At 39.5% G+C, this 22443-nt stretch overlaps 1 protein-coding gene across 1 annotated transcript; it reads left to right on the forward strand.

Annotated features, from left to right (window-relative positions):
• Positions 1-1508: 1508 nt before the first annotated feature.
• On the forward strand, positions 1509-20062 carry LOC120539798 (axonemal dynein light intermediate polypeptide 1-like). Its single transcript, XM_039770175.1, has 5 exons — positions 1509-1590; positions 4538-4707; positions 8202-8380; positions 14110-14274; positions 19626-20062. The coding sequence occupies exons 2-5, from the start codon at positions 4599-4601 to the stop codon at positions 19665-19667; spliced, it is 495 nt and encodes a 164-aa protein (XP_039626109.1). The 5' UTR covers positions 1509-1590; positions 4538-4598; the 3' UTR covers positions 19668-20062.
• The last annotated feature ends 2381 nt before the right edge of the window (positions 20063-22443 follow it).

Consider the following 22443-nt stretch of genomic DNA (forward strand, 5'->3'; position numbering starts at 1 on the left):
TTTAGTTTAGCACAGTGTTTCTTAACCCCTTGGTGAATTTCTGCCAAACATAAAAAAACAGGGGTTTTATTTCAGCATTGAAAGCGGCGACCCATCGCAAGGCTTTCCATAAACCATTCACGTCCTGTTGTCATTCGTTTTAACTGTATTTGACGACTCAACACGACCCAATTATAGACATCTCGTGACTCATTGTTTAAGAAATTTTGGTCTACCAGAGTCATTTCTTATTAAAATAAATGTGGGGGTAACCAACTGGTCATGTTTGAGTGAGGCTGACACTGCCTTTGAACTAGGATTTTTCTCTGATGCCACCATGCTCATTTTAGCCCAGAAGAAAGTGGAAATGTTTTGAATCTCAAGAGTTCCCAAGCACAGAGTCTCAAAACCTTCCAATCTAAGAGGTAAAGTCAAAAGCTGAGCACAGGTTCAAAAAATCCAATAAATCATAAAAGTACAAGAATAAACATAAGAGAACTCGCCACACCACAAGTATACTCAGAATGAACTGCAAGGAAGTGTGGGTGCCCCACCTTTATAGAACTGATGGCAGTCCCTTCCTCTTGGGGAACCACCCACAAAACACAAGGAACATAACACATACATTGGGAATAAAGCAAATAATTAAGAAAAGTAACATTAACATAAATAAAGAAGTCAAAAATGAATAAAAAGTACATGAAACAAGGATTTGAACCCCAGCCAGTGTTGGGAACCCAGGCTACAATAAAACAATCCTGGGCACTTTTTAATCTTTTTATACTAACTACTAATACTAACAGATTATACTTTTCATGACTTCTTTATGCTTACACTTTTTACTTCATTGTCAGGGAAGTGTTTCTAATTATTTCAGATTCTTCTTATGTTTAACAAAACAAAAAACCCTAGAATATGTAGCTGAGTACTTTCAGAATCATTAACTCCTTAAGGTAAATTATTGAAATCACATAACGCATCATGACTTCATTCATTCTTCTTTAATGTCATAAATCGTTCACAAATCTTGGTTAACCATAGCATATCGCGATGGCGAACATCAAGGAAATCTTTTGTATGCGCACAACAAAACCAATCACACTGCATAAACTGCTAGAAAAATTAAGGTGAAAAGTTTTATTTCTCCTTGTCCTTTGGTAGGTATTAACCAATATAATCCTTCCATCTATCCATTTTCTGAACCTGATTATTTCATAACCACGTCACAGTGGGCAGCCCCTAATTTTTAAGTACTAGAAAACACACTGCAACCAATACTGGACCACTGAGCACACTCCCTCACTTTAGACACTTTAAAATCCCTAATTATCTTAACCCACATCTTTTTAGGATGCTGGAGGAAAGTGAAGTGGGCACAAGGAGTGACCAGGACAGGAAATGAGCCAAGGTGAAGGGAGCAGCGAGGGTGCTGCAGTGCCAATCATATTAATACTTTATATTTTTTTCCTCTGTATTTTCTTTGTAGTCTCAACGATTCAGAGGGAATTTTCAGTTACCTCCAATAACTGGCCCAGTTCCTCCACCTCCATCGACTGTGGCATACAACGGTAGAAATGAGAGTGAAGTTCTTGATGACATTTTTCCTCCCAGGTACTTACCAAATCTGTTGATTTTATTATCATTAACACGCCATTTTAGAAAATGAAAGCATATTTATATTCCAGTGAGATTTTGATCATGGACAACACCAAAAAAGGTACTTGGAACTTCAGAGTCATCACAGACTTTTGCCTTCATGTCTAAACAGTCTATTGAAGTTATTAATAAAGAATGATGGGTAGCATAACACCCTGTGTTAAGTACAAGTCAAAAGAGCTTGTGCTTATGATCTGCACTACACCTGTGAGGCCACATCTGGAATATTGTGTGTTGTTCTGGTCCTTACTTTAAAAAAAAACTGACATAACAGCACTAGAGAAAGTCCAGAGATTACCTGAAAGACTGTCAGTTATGAGCTATGATGAAAGATGCAAGGAGTTAAGTATTTTCAGTTTAAAAACAAATACTGCACTTAAAAGTGATTGTTTTATCTTTTACTTACCCTGTGTTATTAGTGAGACAATCTTATAATCTCATGTTTACAATAATTTGCATTTTTATAAATTATTAAAGAGAATTAGTAGGATTCTTTACCAAGAACACAGGGGCACAAATGGAGTGGTTAACAGCAAATTTCACAACAGTTTTGGACAGGTTTACTTCACATTGAAAGCCATTCATGTCTAGGCTGAGATACTGGGCAGTGAAGTAAATAGCAGTGCATTGGGGACATTATATAGCTCCTTCATCATTATTTGTGTTTGTTAGGTGAATAAAGGCTGATGAGCTATGTTGGATGCGGGATTCCTTTTAATATGAGATCAGTTCCCTAAAATCTGATAATGATATTTTAAAATTTAGCATCACTTTCTGAAATTTGAAATCACCTCCAGTGAGTATGAATAATGACCAAAAGATCACATAGACAATAAAGTTTAAACAAATGGGAATTTTTTTTTAGATTAGATTGTATAACAACTAACAAAGAACACATAAAAGGAAGGAAGCACAGTACTTACCAAAACTACCTTCACTCGGGCCTTACGCACTCCTCCTCAGTCCCTGCTTCATTCTTCAGGCCTGCCTTGTACTCTGTCATGCTAGATGAGCCCTTGCTCCTGCTTTTCTCCTAAGTCCAATGTTCCTTGCATGAGTGTAGGAGGCCTTTTCTACAGGGTGGTCCAGATCTAATTATGCAGGTCCAGATCGTCTGGATGACTTTGATTTATGTGGGGACGATCCCAGTTCGGCACGAAGACGATTCTTCATGTCGTCAGTTCATACACTTCTCGATGGTCTGGGATTTTTCAGGTGATTTTCAATGTAATCTATACTAATAAAAGGCAAAGCCGTCACTGACTGACTGACTCACTGACTCACTGACTCACTGACTCACTCACTAATTCTCCAAGTTCCCGTGTAGTTAGAAGGCTTAAATTTGGCAGGCTTATTCCTTACAGCTTCCTTACAAAAGTTGGGTAGGTTTCATTTCGAAATTCTACGCGTAATGGTCATAACTGGAAGCTATTTTTCTCCATTTACTGTAATGGAGTTGAGCTCGAAAGCCGTGGGGGGCGGAGTTTCGTGTGACATCATCACGCCTTCCACGTAATCACGTGAACTGACTGTCAATGCATTGAGTAGAAAACCAGGAAGAGCTCCAAAAAGCGCTGAAGAAAACATGCATTATATAATTGAGAAGGCAGCGAAACAATAAGAAGCAAGCGAGTGACATATACAACCATATTCATGAGTGCTGCTACTTCGGAAACAAAGCAAGGTGTAAACCTAAAGTTTAAATTAAGTTCATAGACAGGCTGCCGCTGGCGTTTGTCATGCCCACGGGTAATACGGGATACAAGTTTAATGAGAGGACGCAGGTTATAAACAAGAGTTTTGATCACTTTGTAACTAAGTTAAAATTGCACGTGAAGGGCTGTGCTTATGCAAATTCCGAGAGACTGTGTTCACCTCATTTCGCTCTGAGCTGAACTCCGCAGCTAACGCACGCAGTGTTACGGAAGCGACTTTGTGACACTGCCACCAAATACTCACAGAAAAATCCACAAGTTAATACACACGCTGTCTCTACAGTTTCTCCACACTGAATCCTCCAGGCACTACTTACAAAAGGTTACTTTGACAATCGTGTTACGTTATTTTCAAAATGTTTCCTTTTCTTTTTCTTTCCTTCTTTAACACACTACTTCTCCGCTGTGAAGCGCGGGTATTTTGCTAGTAAACTTAATAAGTTATAACGTAATGAAAATTTCATAATTAGATCTGGACCACCCTATGAAGAGCAGTGCGGGATCACTCCTGAGATCACAGCCCATTTGTATGACAAGTGGGTACGGGTCACTCCTGACCTCTTGGGAGGCATAAAGCCATTGCCTTAAAGTAACAGGAGCCCATGCTTTTGGATGGAGCACTCATGCAGCCTCCTGCTACTATGAGGCCCAGAGAACTAACAGTTCGTCACGTTTCGACCTATACTATCTAGTCCAAGACAAGACGTCCTCCAACTAGCAGATGGATCTTTGGTGTCCCATCTGAGCGGTAGTTGAGTCTAACAGCTAGACATCAGAAAGCCCCTGCTGTACATCTCCACTCCCTGTCAACCCTGGGAGTGACCTTAACTTTTAGTAAGGATGAATCTTCTCCATTGTGCTTACAGCCTGCCCCAGTTGGCTAAGTTGAAGATGAAACATGCTGCTTTGACCTAGCATTGCTGTTATCTTTTGGAGCAGGAATCATCACTATAAATGATATTGTAATTCAATACAATAATAAAGTAGGCAAATTAGGTTTTTGATATCGGGCTAAGCCTTGTATTCTAAGCATGGAAAGTTCAACTCTCAAGCTTTCTGCAGAATCGAAGAAAGTCTTCAAATGTAAATAATTGCTGAGCAAAGTTTAAGTATTTTACCACAAAATGGCATAATATACAGTAAAACACCAATAAATGGACTGATCTGTGTGTGGAATTTTATTTTAGGGAATGGACAGAAAACAATAAGTTATGGGTGCAACATGTTTCAACAGCCCCTTGCAACCGCATGGATGTGGTCAATCTGCAGGAACAGCTGGATTTATTACTCTTTCAAAGAGGTGCACGTGAGCTCGGACTCTGTTCTGTTCGCCGAGAACTCTTCTCACAGTGTTTTGGTAACTTGACAGAAGACTTGTTTTACTTCTTAATGTGTTTGCAATGTGTATCTTATTTGCTGCCTATGCAAATTTAAAAAATGAATACATGGTTTAACCTTCTGAATTCTCCTTTGTTTCTGTTTTGGGAATTAAACTACAGAACACATTTCTTGAATCTCATCCAGTCTGCCCATTGTCAAGTTTAACTCTGCACTTCACCTTTTGTTCCTCTTTTAATGTTCTGCTTGCTTTAAACCCTACCTGGCTTGGCATTTCCATTCATCCATCCATTATCCAACCCGCTATATCCTAACTACAGGGTCATGGGGATCTGCAGGAGCTAATCCCAGCCAACACAGGGCGCACTTCAGGAAACAAACCCTGGGCAGGGCGCACACACACACCCACACACCAAGCACACACTAGGGACAATTTAGAATCGCCAATGCACCTAACCTGCATGTCTTTGGACTGTGGGAGGAAACCGGAGCACCCGGAGAAAACCGGAGCACCCGGAGGAAACCCACGCAGACACGGGAAGAACATGCAAACTCCACGAACCCGGGTCTCCTAAGTGTGAGGCAGCAGTGCTACCCACTGCACCACCGTGCCGCCCCGGCTTGGCATTTCTCCTTGGCTATGTCTTTATGATGAATTTAGTCTGGGCCCAAACCATCTTGTAGTGCTTTATTATTTTGTTTCGTTACTATGTCTATGTAATAGAAAAAAACTCTCAATTGTTCTATTGTCCATATTACATCTCTAAATCCTATTTTTAATATCTGGATAAATATTAGCCATTTTCCCATGCTGCTGGATTTATTCAGCCAGCTGGATTGTTTAGCTCAGTGGTTAATATCATTCAAAATAGTGTCTAGCCAAAATGAACTTGACTCCTGTATCATTACACGGTGTTTAATTTCCTCCTGAAAATATTCTTTTCATAATGTAATTGCTATGAATTGTTTGCATCACTCATTTTTTGAGTTGCCTTTAACGAATGTTTGAATGAGATTATCTAATATTTCTCTCTTTTATATGAAAAAAGTTTTCTGTCCTGATGCGTTATTCAGCCTTGACCACTCCCCTCCACACCGCTCGCCCAATCATAACTTCTACTGTGCACATCCTCTCTCTGTACCACGCCATGACACGCACAGTGCTAACTCACCCTTCAACACAGTGAGTTATAATGGCAAGGCAGAAAACAAATGATCAACATTTATAGAATGTAAGTTAGAGGATAAACAACAACAATATTTATTTATATAGCACATTTTCATACAAAAAAATGTAGCTCAAAGTGCTTTACATAATGAAGAATAGAAAAATAAAAGATACAGTAAGAAAATAAAATAAGTCAACATTAATTAACATAGAATAAGAGTAAGGTCCAATGGCCAGGGTGGACAGAAAAAAAAAACTCCAGACGGCTGGAGAAAAAAATAAAATCTGCAGGGATTCCAGACCATGAGACCGCCCAGTCCCCCCTCTAAAGTAACTCAGAATATTGTTTTTGACGAGGAATTAATTTAATTACATTTTTATTTACTTTGTATAATATTTTACTTTTTTAATTCTATTTTTTTACTTTTACTTTTAACTACGTTTTATTATTCATTGGTATTTAAAATAGATGGCTGTAGTGAAATACTCAAGTAACTGGTTTTCTATCTATAATAGCTTAAGTACAAAATCATCTTCCTCTGCTCCCCGCATACTCTTCTGTATACCAACTCTTTAAGTATGGTGGTTGGCGAGCAAAGTAAGCAGGGAACAGAGCCCCCTAGTCTATCTAATTTATGGTTTTGTTTTTGTTTTCTTATAGTTAAAAATATTTTGCCTCTTTTCCCAAAGCCACTTTGTTTCTCACAGGTGCTGCCATTTTGTGGAATGGTTGCCAGGGAGATTGACTGGAAGTGTGTGGCGCAGGTTGTCACTATTTTGATATAAAGGTGTATAAACTGTGGCCTGTGGGGGGCGCTCCAGCTCTTCAAACCCAACACAGACACAAGTTCATAACATATATAAAGGTACATGATATACACAATATACAGTAAAGGTGAGTGCCATGCACTTCTTGATTGCCTGAGACTGAGCATTCTGAAAGAATTGGTGTCTGAACTTCTTTGTAAAGTTGTCCTGGTTAAAGATTCGGTGATCTGCTTTACCACCTATGAATTTGGTTCTGTGTTTTGACTTCACCATTTTGTGTAATTTTCTACAGCTAAGTGGTGGAAAATAGCAGCGAGAATGCAAAGGATCAGGAGGAGAGAGATAGTCAAATACAAAGCCAAGACTGAAACTGAACGTTCTCATGAAGAAATGGCCAAGCCCAAAATGTGAAAAGAGAATCAAAGTCCAAAGAATGTGCCTAAATAATCGTAACCAGGAAGGTCTGGAAAAGAGTTCATTTAGAAAGAGTTTTGTTTTCATTGGATTTCTACAATCTTGTGAATTTCCCCTTGGGATTAACAAAGTATCTATCTATCTATCTAAAGATAGGGCATCAAAAGCTCTGAGACCACAACCCCTGACAACTAGGAGTCACACCCTAACAACAATAGTACCAGAATGGTGATGTTCTATACCACAAATAAAACGAAATGGTGTTAGAATGCAAGAATTGATGGCAAATTTAAATTTGCCATGCTCAAAAACCCATATTTAGTGAACAAAATCAAAGCTAAACATAACAAAACATGTATATTTTATAACTTAACAGTCACGCTTGCTTACATAATCAAGTAAACATCAGTCTGGGGGAATGCTTAGAAACAAATGTTACAGAACAAGATTAAAAAATTCTAAATGAAACTAAATCATAATCTTGATTTTCTGGTTATGTACCGTAGCTTTCACCCAGTATTTTTGACTTTGATTTGATATTCTGGTCCATATTTACGTTGTGTTACAACTTTCCTCTGTTTTATCAGATGCACCTTGAGCTTTCTGATATAAAAAGAGTGCATCTTTGTCCAACATTTGAAAACAGCATTTCCATGCATCTTCCCTGGCAGAGTGGGCTTTCTCTTCATTTTCTATACAACCTGTCAATCTTATTTTCTCACTTTGGGGTGATGGGTGGGCACGAGGGTATGCGTTTCTATCTGTTCTGTGTTTTACGTAGTACCTATTTAATTTGCAGTGTTATGTCTCCATCCTTCCTAAATATTTCAATACAGATTTCACCACAAAGAAAGAAATCAAAGGTATAGTTTCCACATCGGTAACTGAGTACGTTCTTGATGGGTCTGTTATAAAGTTAAAGTGGCTTGAATCTTGTCCATGTTTTACCTCATCCTTATACAAAGTAATCTTAGAAAATCTCCATTTTGTCTTCTCACAATTGTCAGCCTGTCTTTAGTAGTTAATTTGTCATACAACAAAGTTTCTAATCCTCTTCATAAGCATTACTTAACAGTTTATCCTAAGAGCAGCCACTTCAATTTCTTCTGATGATGGCAGTACATTCAAATTGTAAAATTCCTTTTCCCGTTTTTCCATTGCAGATGAACTCCTCCGACAGGTCACCATCACCTGTGTAGAGAGAGGGATGCTAATGATGAGGGTCCAGGATGAGATCGAGATGACGATTGCTGCCTACCAGACTCTGTATGAAAGTGGAACCATATATGGCTTGAGAAAAGCCTTGCAAGCTGAACAAGACAGAATTGATTTAGAAACTAAGGTAACAACACAGGAAGAATTTGACAGATTTTTAAATTCACCTTTTATTAACTAAAAATGTAAAGATGTGCTTAACTTTGTCAAATATAATGCCTTACATATTGCATGTAGCCCAAAATAAGCTTCAAGACAATAATAATTCCTGCAAGTGATCCTCCAGTAAATGATACCCCAAAGATTCTTCTGTTTTTCACTTAATAAAGAGGTGATCCATTTACTTGTCAAGTGTGCCTAAGTGTGGCTTCTGTCTGTTAGCACTTTCAACTTTCAAGATGCTCACACCTAGACATAAGACTGCATTCTTTCACAGGACAGACATGAAAGACGATGACACGGGGAGAACATGCCAACTCCATGCAGGGAGGACCAGGGAAGCGAACCCGGGTCTCCTTACTGCGAGGCAGCAGCGCTACCCACTGCGCTACCATGCCACCCCGGCTTGGCATTTGGCTATGTCTTTATGATGAATTTAGTCTGGGTCCAAACTATCTTGTAGTGCTTTATTATTTTGTTTGGTTACTATAGTAGGTCTGTGTAATAGAAAAAACTCAGTTGTTCTATTGTCCATATTACATCTCTAAATCCCATTTTTAATATCTGGATAAATATTAGCCATTGTCCCATGCTGCTGGATTTATTTAGCTCAGTGGTCAATATGATTCAAAATAGTGTCTAACCAAAATGAACTTGACTCCTGTATCATTACACTGTGTTTAATTTCCTCCTGAAAATCTTCCTTTCGTAATGTAATTGCTATGAATTGTTTGCATTACTCATTTCTTGAGTTGCCTTTAAGAAATTTTTGAATGACATCATCTAATATTTCTCTCTTCTATATTAAAACGTTTTCTCTCATGTTTGTGTTATTCAGCCTTGACCACTCCCCTCCACACCGCTCACCCAATCATAACTCCTACTGTGCACATCCTCTCTCTGTACCACCCCATGACACTCACAGTGCTAACTCACCCTTCAACACATAATGGCAAGGCAGAAAACAAATGATCTATTCAAGAACACCAAATGTTAGATTGCGACAGAAAAACAGCAGCAAGAGCTGATAACAAACGCTATAAAAAAGAAAATAAGCAAAAAAAGAGCTGCATATAATAAAAACCAAAAATAAAGAGAATCGTCCAATAAACAAGAAAGAGAAAAATATCCAGAACAATGTGTGAAAAGAAATGCAAAAAAGCAACGTTTATAGAATGTAAGTTAGAGGATAAAGTAATTCAGAATATTGTTTTTGACGAACAATTAATGTAATTTCATTTTTATTTACTTTGTATTACAGTATATTTTACTTTTTTAATTCTACTTTTTTACTTTTACTTTTAACTACATTTTATTATTCTTTGGTATTTAAAATAGATGGCTTTAGTGAAATACTCAAGTAACTGATTTTCTATCTATAATAAGAAGCAAATCAAAATTTACATTTACTGCAGAAAAAGTGTAATTATCTCAAAAGATAATGTGGCCAGGAGGTTGCATTCTTATAGACTGTGAAGACAAAGAACATCAACAAGACTAAAAATATAAAGAAAAGAAAGCAGTTTATTATAACAAAAAGGTATCAATGCAGGGCTTTGGACGTAAAAGTACAAGGGGATCAGTCATCATAAACCTTTCCTGTTACCCCATCTCCTACTTCCGTGATTCTTCCTTCTTCACACTCTGAAGCTGTATTCTTACCCACTCTCCAACCAACTGTAAGTTCAAGTGGCATATGGTAAGGAAGCCTATTAAGTCCTTACCTGGATCTGCTTCTGAGTGTATTTTGGTCTGTTTCAGGGTTTTAATCATGTTTCTGACATCTGTAGTATATGACAAATGGAATTGAATTTGTGATGGCATTTGGAATTTGTCACGTGATCTCCTTTGTCATGCTGATGATGTCACAGAAGTGAAGATATAAATATGGCAGAGATCGCACAGTGCGTTATCCCTAGGTGGATAAAACAATCTCAAAAATCATAAGTGTTAGGGCCAACTTGAAAAATAACATATTGTTAGGGATGTATTTTGTTTTGTTACTTGTGTAATATCTTTGATACCTAATTATTATTTTGCCCTTTGATTCTGGTGGCCTGGCAATTTTTAATCTGTTGGGTTTTTGACCCTTTCTTTTACTTTATCACATCTTTGTGTTGCGATTCATCTATTGGTCTTTTGATACTCAAAAAAAATCCTCAGAGACATTCGGTGTTTTATAACACTGAGGAAAACCCATCCACCACTTTCAGAGACAGGAAAGAGCTACAAGGGGGTCTTCAAGTCATCCTCACAGCACTACCCTTACCATCTGCAAGTGACCCCACATTACTCGAATCCCACCTTCTAGTAAATGGTCCAACAACTCCCCATGGACGCTTGTCTAAGGATCAGGGAGATGTGTGACCTTAATAATCGCCCTGCTGTCATGTTGGGACTTCTGGCATACATCCCATTGTCCCCTAATGTCTTGTGCTCTGGGGCTCCCAATACACAAAGTTGGGGCATGCAGCCCCTGTCAAAAATGAATAGTTGTTATTGGCGATAACAGCACTGCCAGTGTACCTGTCAGCTCGACTCTAGTCCTGCACTGTAGAATAATCACTACAATTGCAGCCCCTATTGGACCCCCTTTAAAAACACAGAATGTAACACAGTTATTTGGACGATCTTTGTCAACTAGAAATATAACTGTCCCATTTTGAATAAAGCATATAGAATACAGAAGTGGCATAGGAAAACTAAACTAAAGCACATATTGAGGGCAGTTCAACTCACCTCACCACAGCTTGTCCACCTCTTAATAACTAATCTTCCGTCACATGCTACACGATTCCTCATACAATATGTACACACTAATAATAGAAAGTCATTTTATAAGCAAAGTTAATCAGAGCAAACTACAAACAATAACCCACAGATTGTTTTTACAAAAACATTCATAAGCAGAGCTTCAGAGTTTGATTGAAGGTGCATTATTATACTCTTGATTTTTATAGCATTACAATTAAAAAAAGAAGCAAGCATTAACCATTACAAAGAGTTGGGGTTCTAGCTGGATACCTTGTTTTTTATGACCAGGGGCCTCATGTTTAAACGGTGCGTACACACAGAAATGTTGCGTAAGAACTTTTCCACGTTCAAATCGCGATGTATAAAACCTACACTTGGCGTAAAGCCACGCACTTTTCCACGGAATCTCATACCTTGTTGTACGCAAGTTCTCTGCTCGGTTTTGCAGACTGGCGGCACCCAGCGTCAAAGCAATGCTACTGTTCCTGTGTGGTTACTCATTATTTTCCTGACGCGGCTTTATAAATACACTGAAACTAACCGCATATTGTTTATTAGTGTAACGCATCTGATTGTAATTAACTTGTAACAATATAATGGTCCAGGGAACAGCCATAGTATTCCAAATACCATAACTGCTTTAGCGTTGTTACTCTCACTTCTCCTTCTTCTTCTTCTTCTTCTTTCAGCTCCTCCCATTAGGAGTTGCCACAGCGGATCATCTTTTTCCGTATTACTCTCACTGCATCACTCAGAGTATTTATATCACTGTATCTGAGTGTGAATCACAGCAGCAGCTGATCGGAAAGAGAATTATCGGTATACAGCTTCAAGGACACGCTGTCTCAGCCACGGCAAAACGTTTCAAAGCCTTTCCTGTACAGACCTCGCGGTTCAGAAACAGTTTCATCCCAAGAACTTTAAATGCACTCAATCAATTGCTCCTTGTAGAACTGTTTGTACTTATAAGTACAATCACCCCACTGTAAACTTGCACTATAGTTACAATATCGCACAACCTGAGCCACTTTTTAAAGCACGTATTTACATATGATGACGATATAATTTTTAAGGTGAAATGCAGCAAAATATGTTTATTAAATTATACAGATAAAACTTTAACTTCATTTAAATAATCTATATTCTTCACTGGGAGTGTCGTTAAGGATAGAATAATTAAACATGTACTACGAAGATATTTCAATGTTCCTTAAACGTTTTGAAGAATCGGCACTAAGCTTACAGATGGCTTAACTTCTATTACAGAGCTGATTGTGTGGCGATTGGTTACTTGGGTAAAGAAAAGCAGTGGCTGCAGTGACGGCTACGCCAATATATATTGAATATAACACAGAAAGACAACAGAGCTAAAAACGCAGCGGCAAATTTCGGCAAAAGTTAAATGCTTGTGTCATGAGCACGAGGCGGCTATGCAGTGTCTGCAACGGACGAGGCCATCCACCGTGCATAAGCTACTTTACTGACATTGGCGGGCGAAGGAGCCACCGATTCTTCCTCTGCCCAGTGCCACCACAAGCCTAGAGCCGCCCCTGAGTACTGCTGCAATAAATTATTTCATCGAAGTGAAAAACATGTTTAGTAACGTGTTTTAACTCCTATCGTCATGAAAATGATATCACGTATACATCTTAGTATTTTAGTTATTCAGAGAGCTGTAATATCACGAATGTAATGGATTCTGTGTCCAGTTGGAGGAAGAGAGCCGGTTTAAGAAGCAGGTAGTGATTCACACACATAGAGCACATAGAAGATCAAAGCATTTAACGTGCTACTTTAATTACGATGTGATTTGAGAAACTGGTTAATTAAACGATTTTAAGATGAAGTTTATGATGTTCTACTTTAATGACAAAATAAACTACATGATTAAAGTGGAAATTTCGAGATTGAAGTTGACATTTCGTGCTTTTTCTCCACTGTGTGCCTTTTTTTCTCTGTACCCTAATAAGCTTTCATATGACACTCAGACAGTGGGCTACAACTTGGCTTTTCACGGCGACTTTGATATGTGACTTCTTTTTTATTTCCGGCACTGTGCGATTTTGTGAACGTGAGCTTTCAAGTTTCTCCAACACGCTATGTCACTCGATCAACTTCCTTTTGTTGATTATACCACGGTTTATTTGAACAAATAGTATGTTTTTCCTTTGCCTCCACTTGGTATTCACTGAAATTCTTATATTTCCCCCCCGTGCTTTTCCCATTGTCTTTTCACAGAAGGCCGAGTTTAAGGGCGATTTATATTCATTTGCATATTCAAAGAGGCGTAATTCTGGGAGGAGTTGGGGCGTTACATAAAGCGTGCACGCGTTAGTTTTCACGCTGATCGGGATTTATGGAGCGGAAGAACGTGGAAGTTGGAGTACGCACAGATTCCTGCATCTGGATTTTTCTGTGCGTAAGCACATTTCGGCTTTTGTGCTTACACCATGTTATAGTGCGAGTTCTATGCATGGCGATATGCATGAGGCTCCTGAGGAGGCTCTTTTAGAAGAGCTGTAACGCTCTCCTTTGTTGTGCAGTAAAATTAAACTTATCATTATCGGACAAGTCATCGTGTCATTGTTGGTGAGTAACCATAATTAATTTTCTACGTACAGTACTTTTTACAGTACATTTTAGGCCTTCTTAATTGTTTGCTGTTTGAATGGATTCCTGATCATTTATATCATTGCAAGTGAGCACAGTAGGGCTAAAGGTGGAGTCAAGGGAGGTGGTCTCTTTCTGATTCCCTCACACTGTCAGGAGGACTCTGTAACTACCAAATCCTTCTCCAGTGCAGCCTTGAAGTCTTTCCATATAATAGCCATACATGACCCGTGATTCTGACAGATATGAATACCAAATAAATGATCTCATCATCATTCCTTTCATCCTAACCCTCGGAGCACCAGGTTACTTCTCCTTATTTACTTATTTCAGATTGTAGACTTGGAGACTGAGAATAGAGATCTTGAGAGGCAGGTGGCGGAACAGAAGGAAATATGTAAAGTGATTGAGAAGAGAGAGGAAGATCGAAGAAAACTAGAGGAAAGAAAACGGAATGTTGAAATTGAGGCCCTAAAACGATCAAATCAGCAAATTAAGGTTTTTTTTTCCCTTTTTCTATTTTTTTTTTGTAGGTACAGTAAATTCTCTGCCAGGGATAATTTAGGTTTAATTATTTAGTGACTAATGTCTAATGTGACTAGTGACATTGTGAAATAGTTGAGGGCTTTATTGAGTTATAGTTCCAGGAACCTTCATCATTCATCATCATCTCATATTCCATTTTTCATGTTTATTTCAGTGGTTGTGTTTCCACAAAAAATTCTGGAGGGGTAATATCTGAGTTTTTCTACATTCAGGTGAAAACTAAGTGCACATGAAATGTTATTGCTTTTTTAACATACTGTATGTGGACATATCAAGATTTGATCTTCATTTAAGCAGTACAGGCAGTCCCCGGGTTACGTACGAGATAGGGACTGTAGGTTTGCACTTAAGTTGAATTTGTATGTAAGTCAGAACAGGTACATAAATTTAATAAATGCTATTGTTGACCGACTGTAACCAAGTGCTCTGCCAATGAATGATGGAGTTTCGCCTCTTTCTGACCTTTTAATTATTTCTACTTTATTTTCAATGGTGATGGTTTTTCTCTTCTTTACTGTATCACCAGCACTTGCATCAGATTTGTGTTTCAGAGACATTCTTGAAGGGTGAAGACAAAAGGTTAATATGAGATCTTCTGCACAGCACTGTACACACTGTCACAGCAGAAAGGCACCAGTTGTCAACACGTCTGATGTACTGACAAGAGACAACTTCCTGCTATGTGCGTAACAGTAAAAGCAGGCTTGCTATTGAGAATGAATGGGGGCGTTGAGGGAGGGGTTCATCACTCGTCCACCACACAGTCACCTCCACTACAGTATGCTGCCTGCAGCGTCCACCCACCAAGAACAAACACGGTGCAGCCAAAGGCGGGTAGTGAATCACCCAACCCCAATTCAACAGGCAGCCATCTGAAGCACACTACAATGCTACCCTCGCCGCCCTGTTTACGCTCAATGGCCTCTGTTCAGCCACAACCGGGTCAGCGCTTGCAGCATTACCAGCCGTGCATGCTTGGCGGGCAATGAAACGCCCCCCTTTGCTCCATCCAGCCTCCGTCCAGTCAGGAGCAGTAGCTGCGGTGGCGTAGTGGGCAGGCAGCGAACCATCACCCTGCATACAAGCGATAGCTGTGGCCCCTGTGACTATGGACCATGGGTCACCACTTGCCGCTGGGAGCTGCCTGAGGGACACCACACCGCACGAGCAGCGAAATCGCCCCCCTCCAGCCTCCATCCAGCCACCACTTGCAGCAACCCCAGCCCAAAGATGACAGAGCGGCAGTTATTGAGGCGCATGCGTCGCAGCTGTGGCCTCGTTCGTAAGTCGGTGGTCAGATGTCAGTAACCTGGGGAACTACCTGTATTCTTAGATAAAGGTGATGTAACTGGAAAAAAATATTTAAATATTTTGCCATTGAAGTCTGGAAAAGCAAGTCCACCCTTGGCTCTAACAGTCAATATTGCCCCCTCAAGTAAGTGTTTCCTATAACTGCCTACCATTCTCAGACATCGACTGTGGGCCTCCATGCAGATTTCTTTTAGTGCCTCTTGTGTTAACAGCATGTTTCAACTGCTCATACAGCACAGGATTCAGAGCTGGGGTTTGAACCATCTATTTCTTCTTTTTTTTTTCAGCCATTCCTTGTAGGATTTCCAGATATGTTTAGGGCCATTGCCCTGTTGAACTTCAGTCTTCTGACAAATTGGCACACATTATCCACAAGCATCCTCTGGTACAACAAAGAATTCATGGTGGATTCTACAATGGTGAGCTGCCTAGGCCCTGATGCAGCAAAGTAGTCCCAAACCATAACATTTCCACCATCATGCTTTATAGTTAGTATCAGGTACCTCTTTTCAAACACTGCCTTTTGTTTTTTGACAAAGAGGTTTTCTGCTACTGTGTCCAGATAGCTCTTATTTTTGCCTCAACTATCCAGAGCACATTCTTCCAGAGGCCCTGGTCTATGCACAGGTGTTCATGGGCAAACTTTAGTCTTTCCCTGATATTCCTTCTGGAAAGCAAAGGTTTCCTTCTGGCACACCTCCTATTTACATCTAACTTAGGCAGCCCCTTACTGATGGTTAGACTCGTGCACTTTGTCATCAACAGTGATAAGAGCTACCTGTGGATCCCATGATGAAATTCTTGAGTTCTTAGAGACTTGATCAATATCTTGCCTTCTACTGTCAGGCTGAATTTTGCTGGAGAAGGGTAGGGTGGCCTGGCCTGGACAAATTGGCAGTTGCTGTAAATATTCTCCATTTGTAGATGATCCTCCGGACAGTGGAACGGTTGATTTCCAGTTGTTTCGATATGATTTAAATCCCTTTCCAGACTTGAAGGCATCTATATCTTTTTGTTTGAAGGCCTCAGTGAGCCCTTGGTATGGTGAGAATACACACTTTAACAACAAAGAGCAAACCAAATTAAATGTGTGAGGTTTAAGTAAGATGGGTTCCTCTGAGATCCTCTCTAATGATGTTCTAATTATTTGCAACTGATCTGCTGTGCCTGATTCTAATGTTATTTAGGTATTTGAGGTAGTGTTAAATGTAGGGGTTAACTTACATTTTCCACATACCAAATTTGCATTTATGTTTAAATTATACAAAGGACTACAAAATTTAAATGTTGCATGATGTTTGTTACAGTTTATTACCTTTATCTGTAAATACTGTTTAGCTGAAGATCAGATCTTGATATGTCCACATACGTTAAAACAAAAACAATTTTTCAAGGGGTTTTACTCATGCAAGTTCATACACATCTGACATCATCATCAAAATGTAGCTATATCTCTCTATTATAAAAAAAATCATGGAGAGAAACACAAGGGCGTCGAGACGTGATCTTCATGTTAAGATTACGGAAGACATTTAAAAGAAACCGCAAAATGAAAGAGATTGGCCACAGAGCATCTCGCAGGGACCTTAAACATGAGACTTTGTGCCAAGAGATTGACCCAGGACCGTCTCGTGATGACGTGGAACATGAGATTCTTGCAGGACATATGCCAAACTTACAATCAATATCAAATAAGCCAAGAAGCAGCAAAACATTCAGTCGTCTAAAGGATTTGAGCACACACAGATCTAGGGCTCTCAGCACATATAAGGTGAGTACATTATAAATGAAGCGTCGACGACTAAGCGAAGAAGAAACAGCGGCGCAAAGAAAACAGTCTCAAAAGCGTTGGAGAGAAAAAAGAGCGAAAAAGAATAATCTAGGTGCAAATCCAGAAAATAAGGAAAGTAATTATCAGCCTGGAACAAGTGGAACTGAAAAAAAGCACATCCAATTAGGGCTCAGAATTAAAAGACAAAGAGTAAAAGACAAAGTATAAAGACATTCAAAAACGTTGGAGCTAAACACATCCAGAGCAGGTTAGAGATTATGAAAGCAATGGAATTCGAAAGGCTCAAAAAAAAAAAAAACGGCGCAATATACATGTGGAGAAAGTTAAAATTTATGAAAGCAGGAAAATTAGAAAGTATAAAAAAAGAAAGTAAAGATCGCAGTAGTGCAAACAAACAAACTGCCTTATTTAACTATGCACCTGTCTAACTTTGGTTTTGCACAATAATCACTATACTATTGCACCTTAACACTTAATTATACTTTATTCACATAATTTTATTTATTTATTATGTTCTGCTATACTATTATCTTTCAATCTATGACTTTTTGTTAATCTAACTGATATTTTTCTAACTTTGCACAGTTTTTGATAAGCGGATCAGGATGCATTTTACTGTGTGTTGTCCTGTATAACTATGCATGTGACAAATAAAGAATCTTGAGAATTTCAAAAACAGAGTTTACCTCACATGCATTAATTGGTTACTTTGTAAAAAAAATTATTAACTGCTGATGATGAAGATCGTTTTTTGTCTGTTTTGAAATTCCAAACAGAGAAACTTATCCTGAATTATGGTACAAAGTCATTAAACACAAGTCTCACTGACCTCATTAAAAAGATTAAGCACGTTGGGACTCGAAAGAAAGATTGAAAGATAATGTCGAAATAAAGACATTAAATGTAAAACTAATGAAATAGCAACAATTCAAAGAAAAAAAATCTTAAAAGTGTGTATCCGGAAAACCAAACATGGGGGTTGGCGAGCAAAGCGAGCAGGGGGCAAAGCCCCCTAGTTGTTTTAAATGTTAACTGAGAGCTTCACAGCCACCCACTGCTCCAAAAAACCTGTTTGCTATGAACTGCCTAAGTGGAAATGGTAACACCTCAAGCTTAGAATCGCATGGCTTTAAGGTGACTAAGGATAAACCACAATAACACAAACAACACACATGCTACATACACTGCACAACTTGACATGCACGCTTCACGTCAGGTACCAAACAGAAAGGTGTTGCTAGTCAACGAGAGGCCAGCAAACAGTTGACAAAACTGTTTTCTGCATAAAAAGCCACTCATTCTGCACCTCTTTGAAATGGGAGCATCATACTGCTGGCTTGTTTTCCAAGGAGTACACATTGGCTTCCTTGGTAGATTTTGGGTTTTTTTTTTCAAATTACTGTGGCTAACTGTAAGGGAGCAAATGGTCTTGGACTTGTCATACCTTGTCATGTAATGTTCCACTCACTCAAAATGGGCAAAGTGGTGTGACATCTACAAACAGCCAAGAAAGCAGGCCAGACTCTCCACGTCTGCACACAGGGAGTGCACATAAAGGCTGCCTGAGATCCACCAACACTAGCTGGCCATAATGTCCCTCAAAATTAAAGTTCAAAAATATACAATTATATAAATAATAAACATAAACAGCAATATTAGCACTAATGATACTAATTAAGGTGGCACGGTGGCGCAGTGGGTAGCGCTGCTGCCTCGCAGTTAGGAGACCCGGGTTCGCTTCCCAGGTCCTCCCTGCATCGAGTTTGCATGTTCTCCTTGTGTCTGCGTGGGTTTCCTCCCACAGTCCAAAGACATGCAGGTTCGGTGCATTGGCGATACTAAATTGTCCCTAGTGTGTGCTTGGTGTATGTATGTGTGTGCCCTGCTCAAGGTTTGTTTCCTGCCTTACGCCCTCTGTTGGCTGGGATTGGCTCCAGCAGACCCCCATGACCCTGTAGTTCGGATATAGCAGGTTGGATGATGGATGGTTACGAAATAAAGAATTAAAAATGAATGAAAAAGATTTAAAAAAAAAATTCAGACATAAGCCAGGTAGAAACCGTGGCTCAAACATAACACCTCAATGCCATGCGCTGTATAGACTCAACTGAGCAAAACTTCAATGAAGGAGGTATGATAGATTTGGATAGTTTTTATTTTTAGGTTATTAATTTGTGCACATTTATTTTGTCTTTTGCAGGATAAGCTGGAAAGTATTCTTGTCCAAAAGAGAATGATGTAACAAAGAAGTCTTGAAGTCACTTCACTCATTCTACTTTAATGCGCTGGCAAATGAGCCAATCACATTATCATTAATGTCTTCATTCCCTGTACAAGATTTCATGTTTCCTACACATGGTCAAGTATACAGTAAGAAATAAACTGACTAACAAATCAGACCACCACATACTCTCCCTTGTCAACATGCAGTCTTCCATCAAAATTTGGTTGTAGGGTTGTTACGCCTTTTTGCAGTTATTCTCGATTTGTGGTATGGTGTTTCTATTATTTTCTGAAACTAGTTCAGTCCTGTCATTGATCCTCCTCACCTCTTAATGTTGACAGGTATTTTTGTCTGACAACAAATGCTAAACAGTACAATACGTCCACAGTGTGTCCATAAGGATTTGGCTCTAATATCCCTGTTATTTCCTGCTCACAGACTTCAGAGCACTTCAGAGAGTATTTAAAAACTTGTTTTTGTATGCTTTTAGAAGTTTCTTTTTTATCATTAAGGTATACTTTGAAGGTCATTAACACTATAGCAACAAAATAATCTGTGGCAAATCTTCTTTCCTTCATCCATTTTATAGACTGCTTGCCCTGGCAAAGGTTGTTTAGGCAACAAGCTGAGCAGGGATTTCCCCTTTGATACTTTGCAGCACTTTATACAGGACCTCCCAGAGATTCGGAGGCAACATAAACTTCTCCATGTGCCCTGTATCTGCCCTACAGATTGCTTTGCCTACTACACCTTTACATCTCTGTCCATCCATCCATCATCCAACCCACTATAGCCTAACACAGGGACACGGGGGTCTGCTGGAGCCAATCACAGGAAGCAGACTCCAGGCAGGGCGCCAGCCCACCGCAGAGCATACACACCCACACCAAGCACACACTAAGGACAATTTAGTATCGCCAATGTACTTAACAGACACAGGGAGAACATGCAAACTCCATGCAGGGAGGACCCGGGAAGTGAACCCGGGTCTCCTAACTGCAAGGCAGCAGCGCTACCCACTGCGCCACCATGCAGCCCCCTTTACATCTCTTGACAGTATATTTTCAAGGTGTACTGCAGAGCAGATGTAAGATTTTTGTTTGAAATATTGTAAATAAAATTTGGCAAAAGATAGTAGAGGCATTCTATCACAAGTCAAGATCAGTGAATGATGGACAGCTCCATGGAACAATAGAATTTAAATTCAGCCCAAATTTAAATGTTCAGATAAACCTCAATTGACCTATGCTATCATTCTTTTGGAAAAACACACTTCTCTAGCAAATAAATCTGTTCCCATCAGCACCCCATTCATTAGAGCCTGAATGGTAGGACGTGCCACATTGGTATGGCAAGAAACAGGACATTTGGAAAACTAGGTAAGTCCTTTTCAATTTCAGTTTCAGTTATTGTTTGTTGTTATGTATTATGTTGCATGTGCTGCTTGTCCCACTGATGCACAGATGTATTGTGACAATGAAGTAGAGATGGACACAGCAGACAAAGCAATGACAATTAAAAGTGACCATTTTGAATTAGGTCTAAAATTTGTAAAAGACATTGTAAGGAGAGGCAAGATTGTAAATTCTGTAGTTTTTTCTGAATAGTCCATATACATACACTCTTCAGCATATATACAGTACATCGGACTACAATACAACTCGGTGTCCTGCCACGTGCAAAGGTTCGCTGACGACACTGCTATTGTGGGCTGCATCAGGAGTGGGCAGGAGGAGGAGTATAGGAAACTAATCAAGGACTTTGTTAAATGATGCGACTCAAACCACTTACACCTGAACACCAGCAAGACCAAGGAGCTGGTGGTGGATTTTAGGAGGCCCAGGCCCCTCATGGACCCTGTGATCATCAGAGGTGACTGTGTGCAGAGGGTGCAGACCTATAAATACCTGGGAGTGCAGCTGGATGATAAATTGGACTGGACTGCCAATACTGATGCTCTGTGCAAGAGAGGACAGAGCTGACTATACTTCCTTAGAAGGCTGGCGTCCAACATCTGCAATAAGATGCTGCAGATGTTCTATCAGACGGTTGTGGCGAGTACCCTCTTCTACGTGGTGGTGTGCTGGGGAGGCAGCATAAAGAAGAGGGACGCCTCACGCCTGGACAAACTGGTGAGGAAGGCAGGCTCTATTGTAGGCATGGAGCTGGACAGTTTCACATCCATGGTAGAGCAACGGGCGCTGAGCAGGCTCCTGTCAATAATGGAGAATCCACTGCATCCACTGAACAGTGTCATCTCCAGACAGAGGAGCAGCTTCAGCAACAGACTGCTGTCACTGTCCTGATCCACTGACAGACTGAGGAGATCGTTTCTAGCCTCACACTATGCGACTCTTCAATTCCACCCGGGGGGGTAAACGTTAACATTATACAAAGTTAGTGTCAGTTTTTACCTGCATTTTTATCACTCTTTAATTTAATATTGTTTTTTATCAATATGCTGCTGCTGGAGTATATGAATTTACCCTTGGGATTAATAAAGTATCTATCTATCTATCTATCTATCTATCTATCTATCTATCTATTAATGGTGAGGTTGACAGCACTTTCAACATCATGCAAATAGTGTGAAAAGTAGATCATAATAGTTTTATCTGTATGATAATTAAGAAATAATAGCATCATGGATAACTTTGTTTCTTTTTTTTTTTTTTTTTTGCCACTGTGGTACTTCCCTAACTCATTCCTACAACACCGCAAATCCTTGTTTTCATTTCAGCCACTTTTATGATTGGGCCCATTCCCTTATGTCACTTGATGCCTAGTTTACTTG

Source organism: Polypterus senegalus, chromosome 11 (assembly GCF_016835505.1).
Source record: "Polypterus senegalus isolate Bchr_013 chromosome 11, ASM1683550v1, whole genome shotgun sequence".
Classification (NCBI taxonomy): domain Eukaryota; kingdom Metazoa; phylum Chordata; class Cladistia; order Polypteriformes; family Polypteridae; genus Polypterus; species Polypterus senegalus.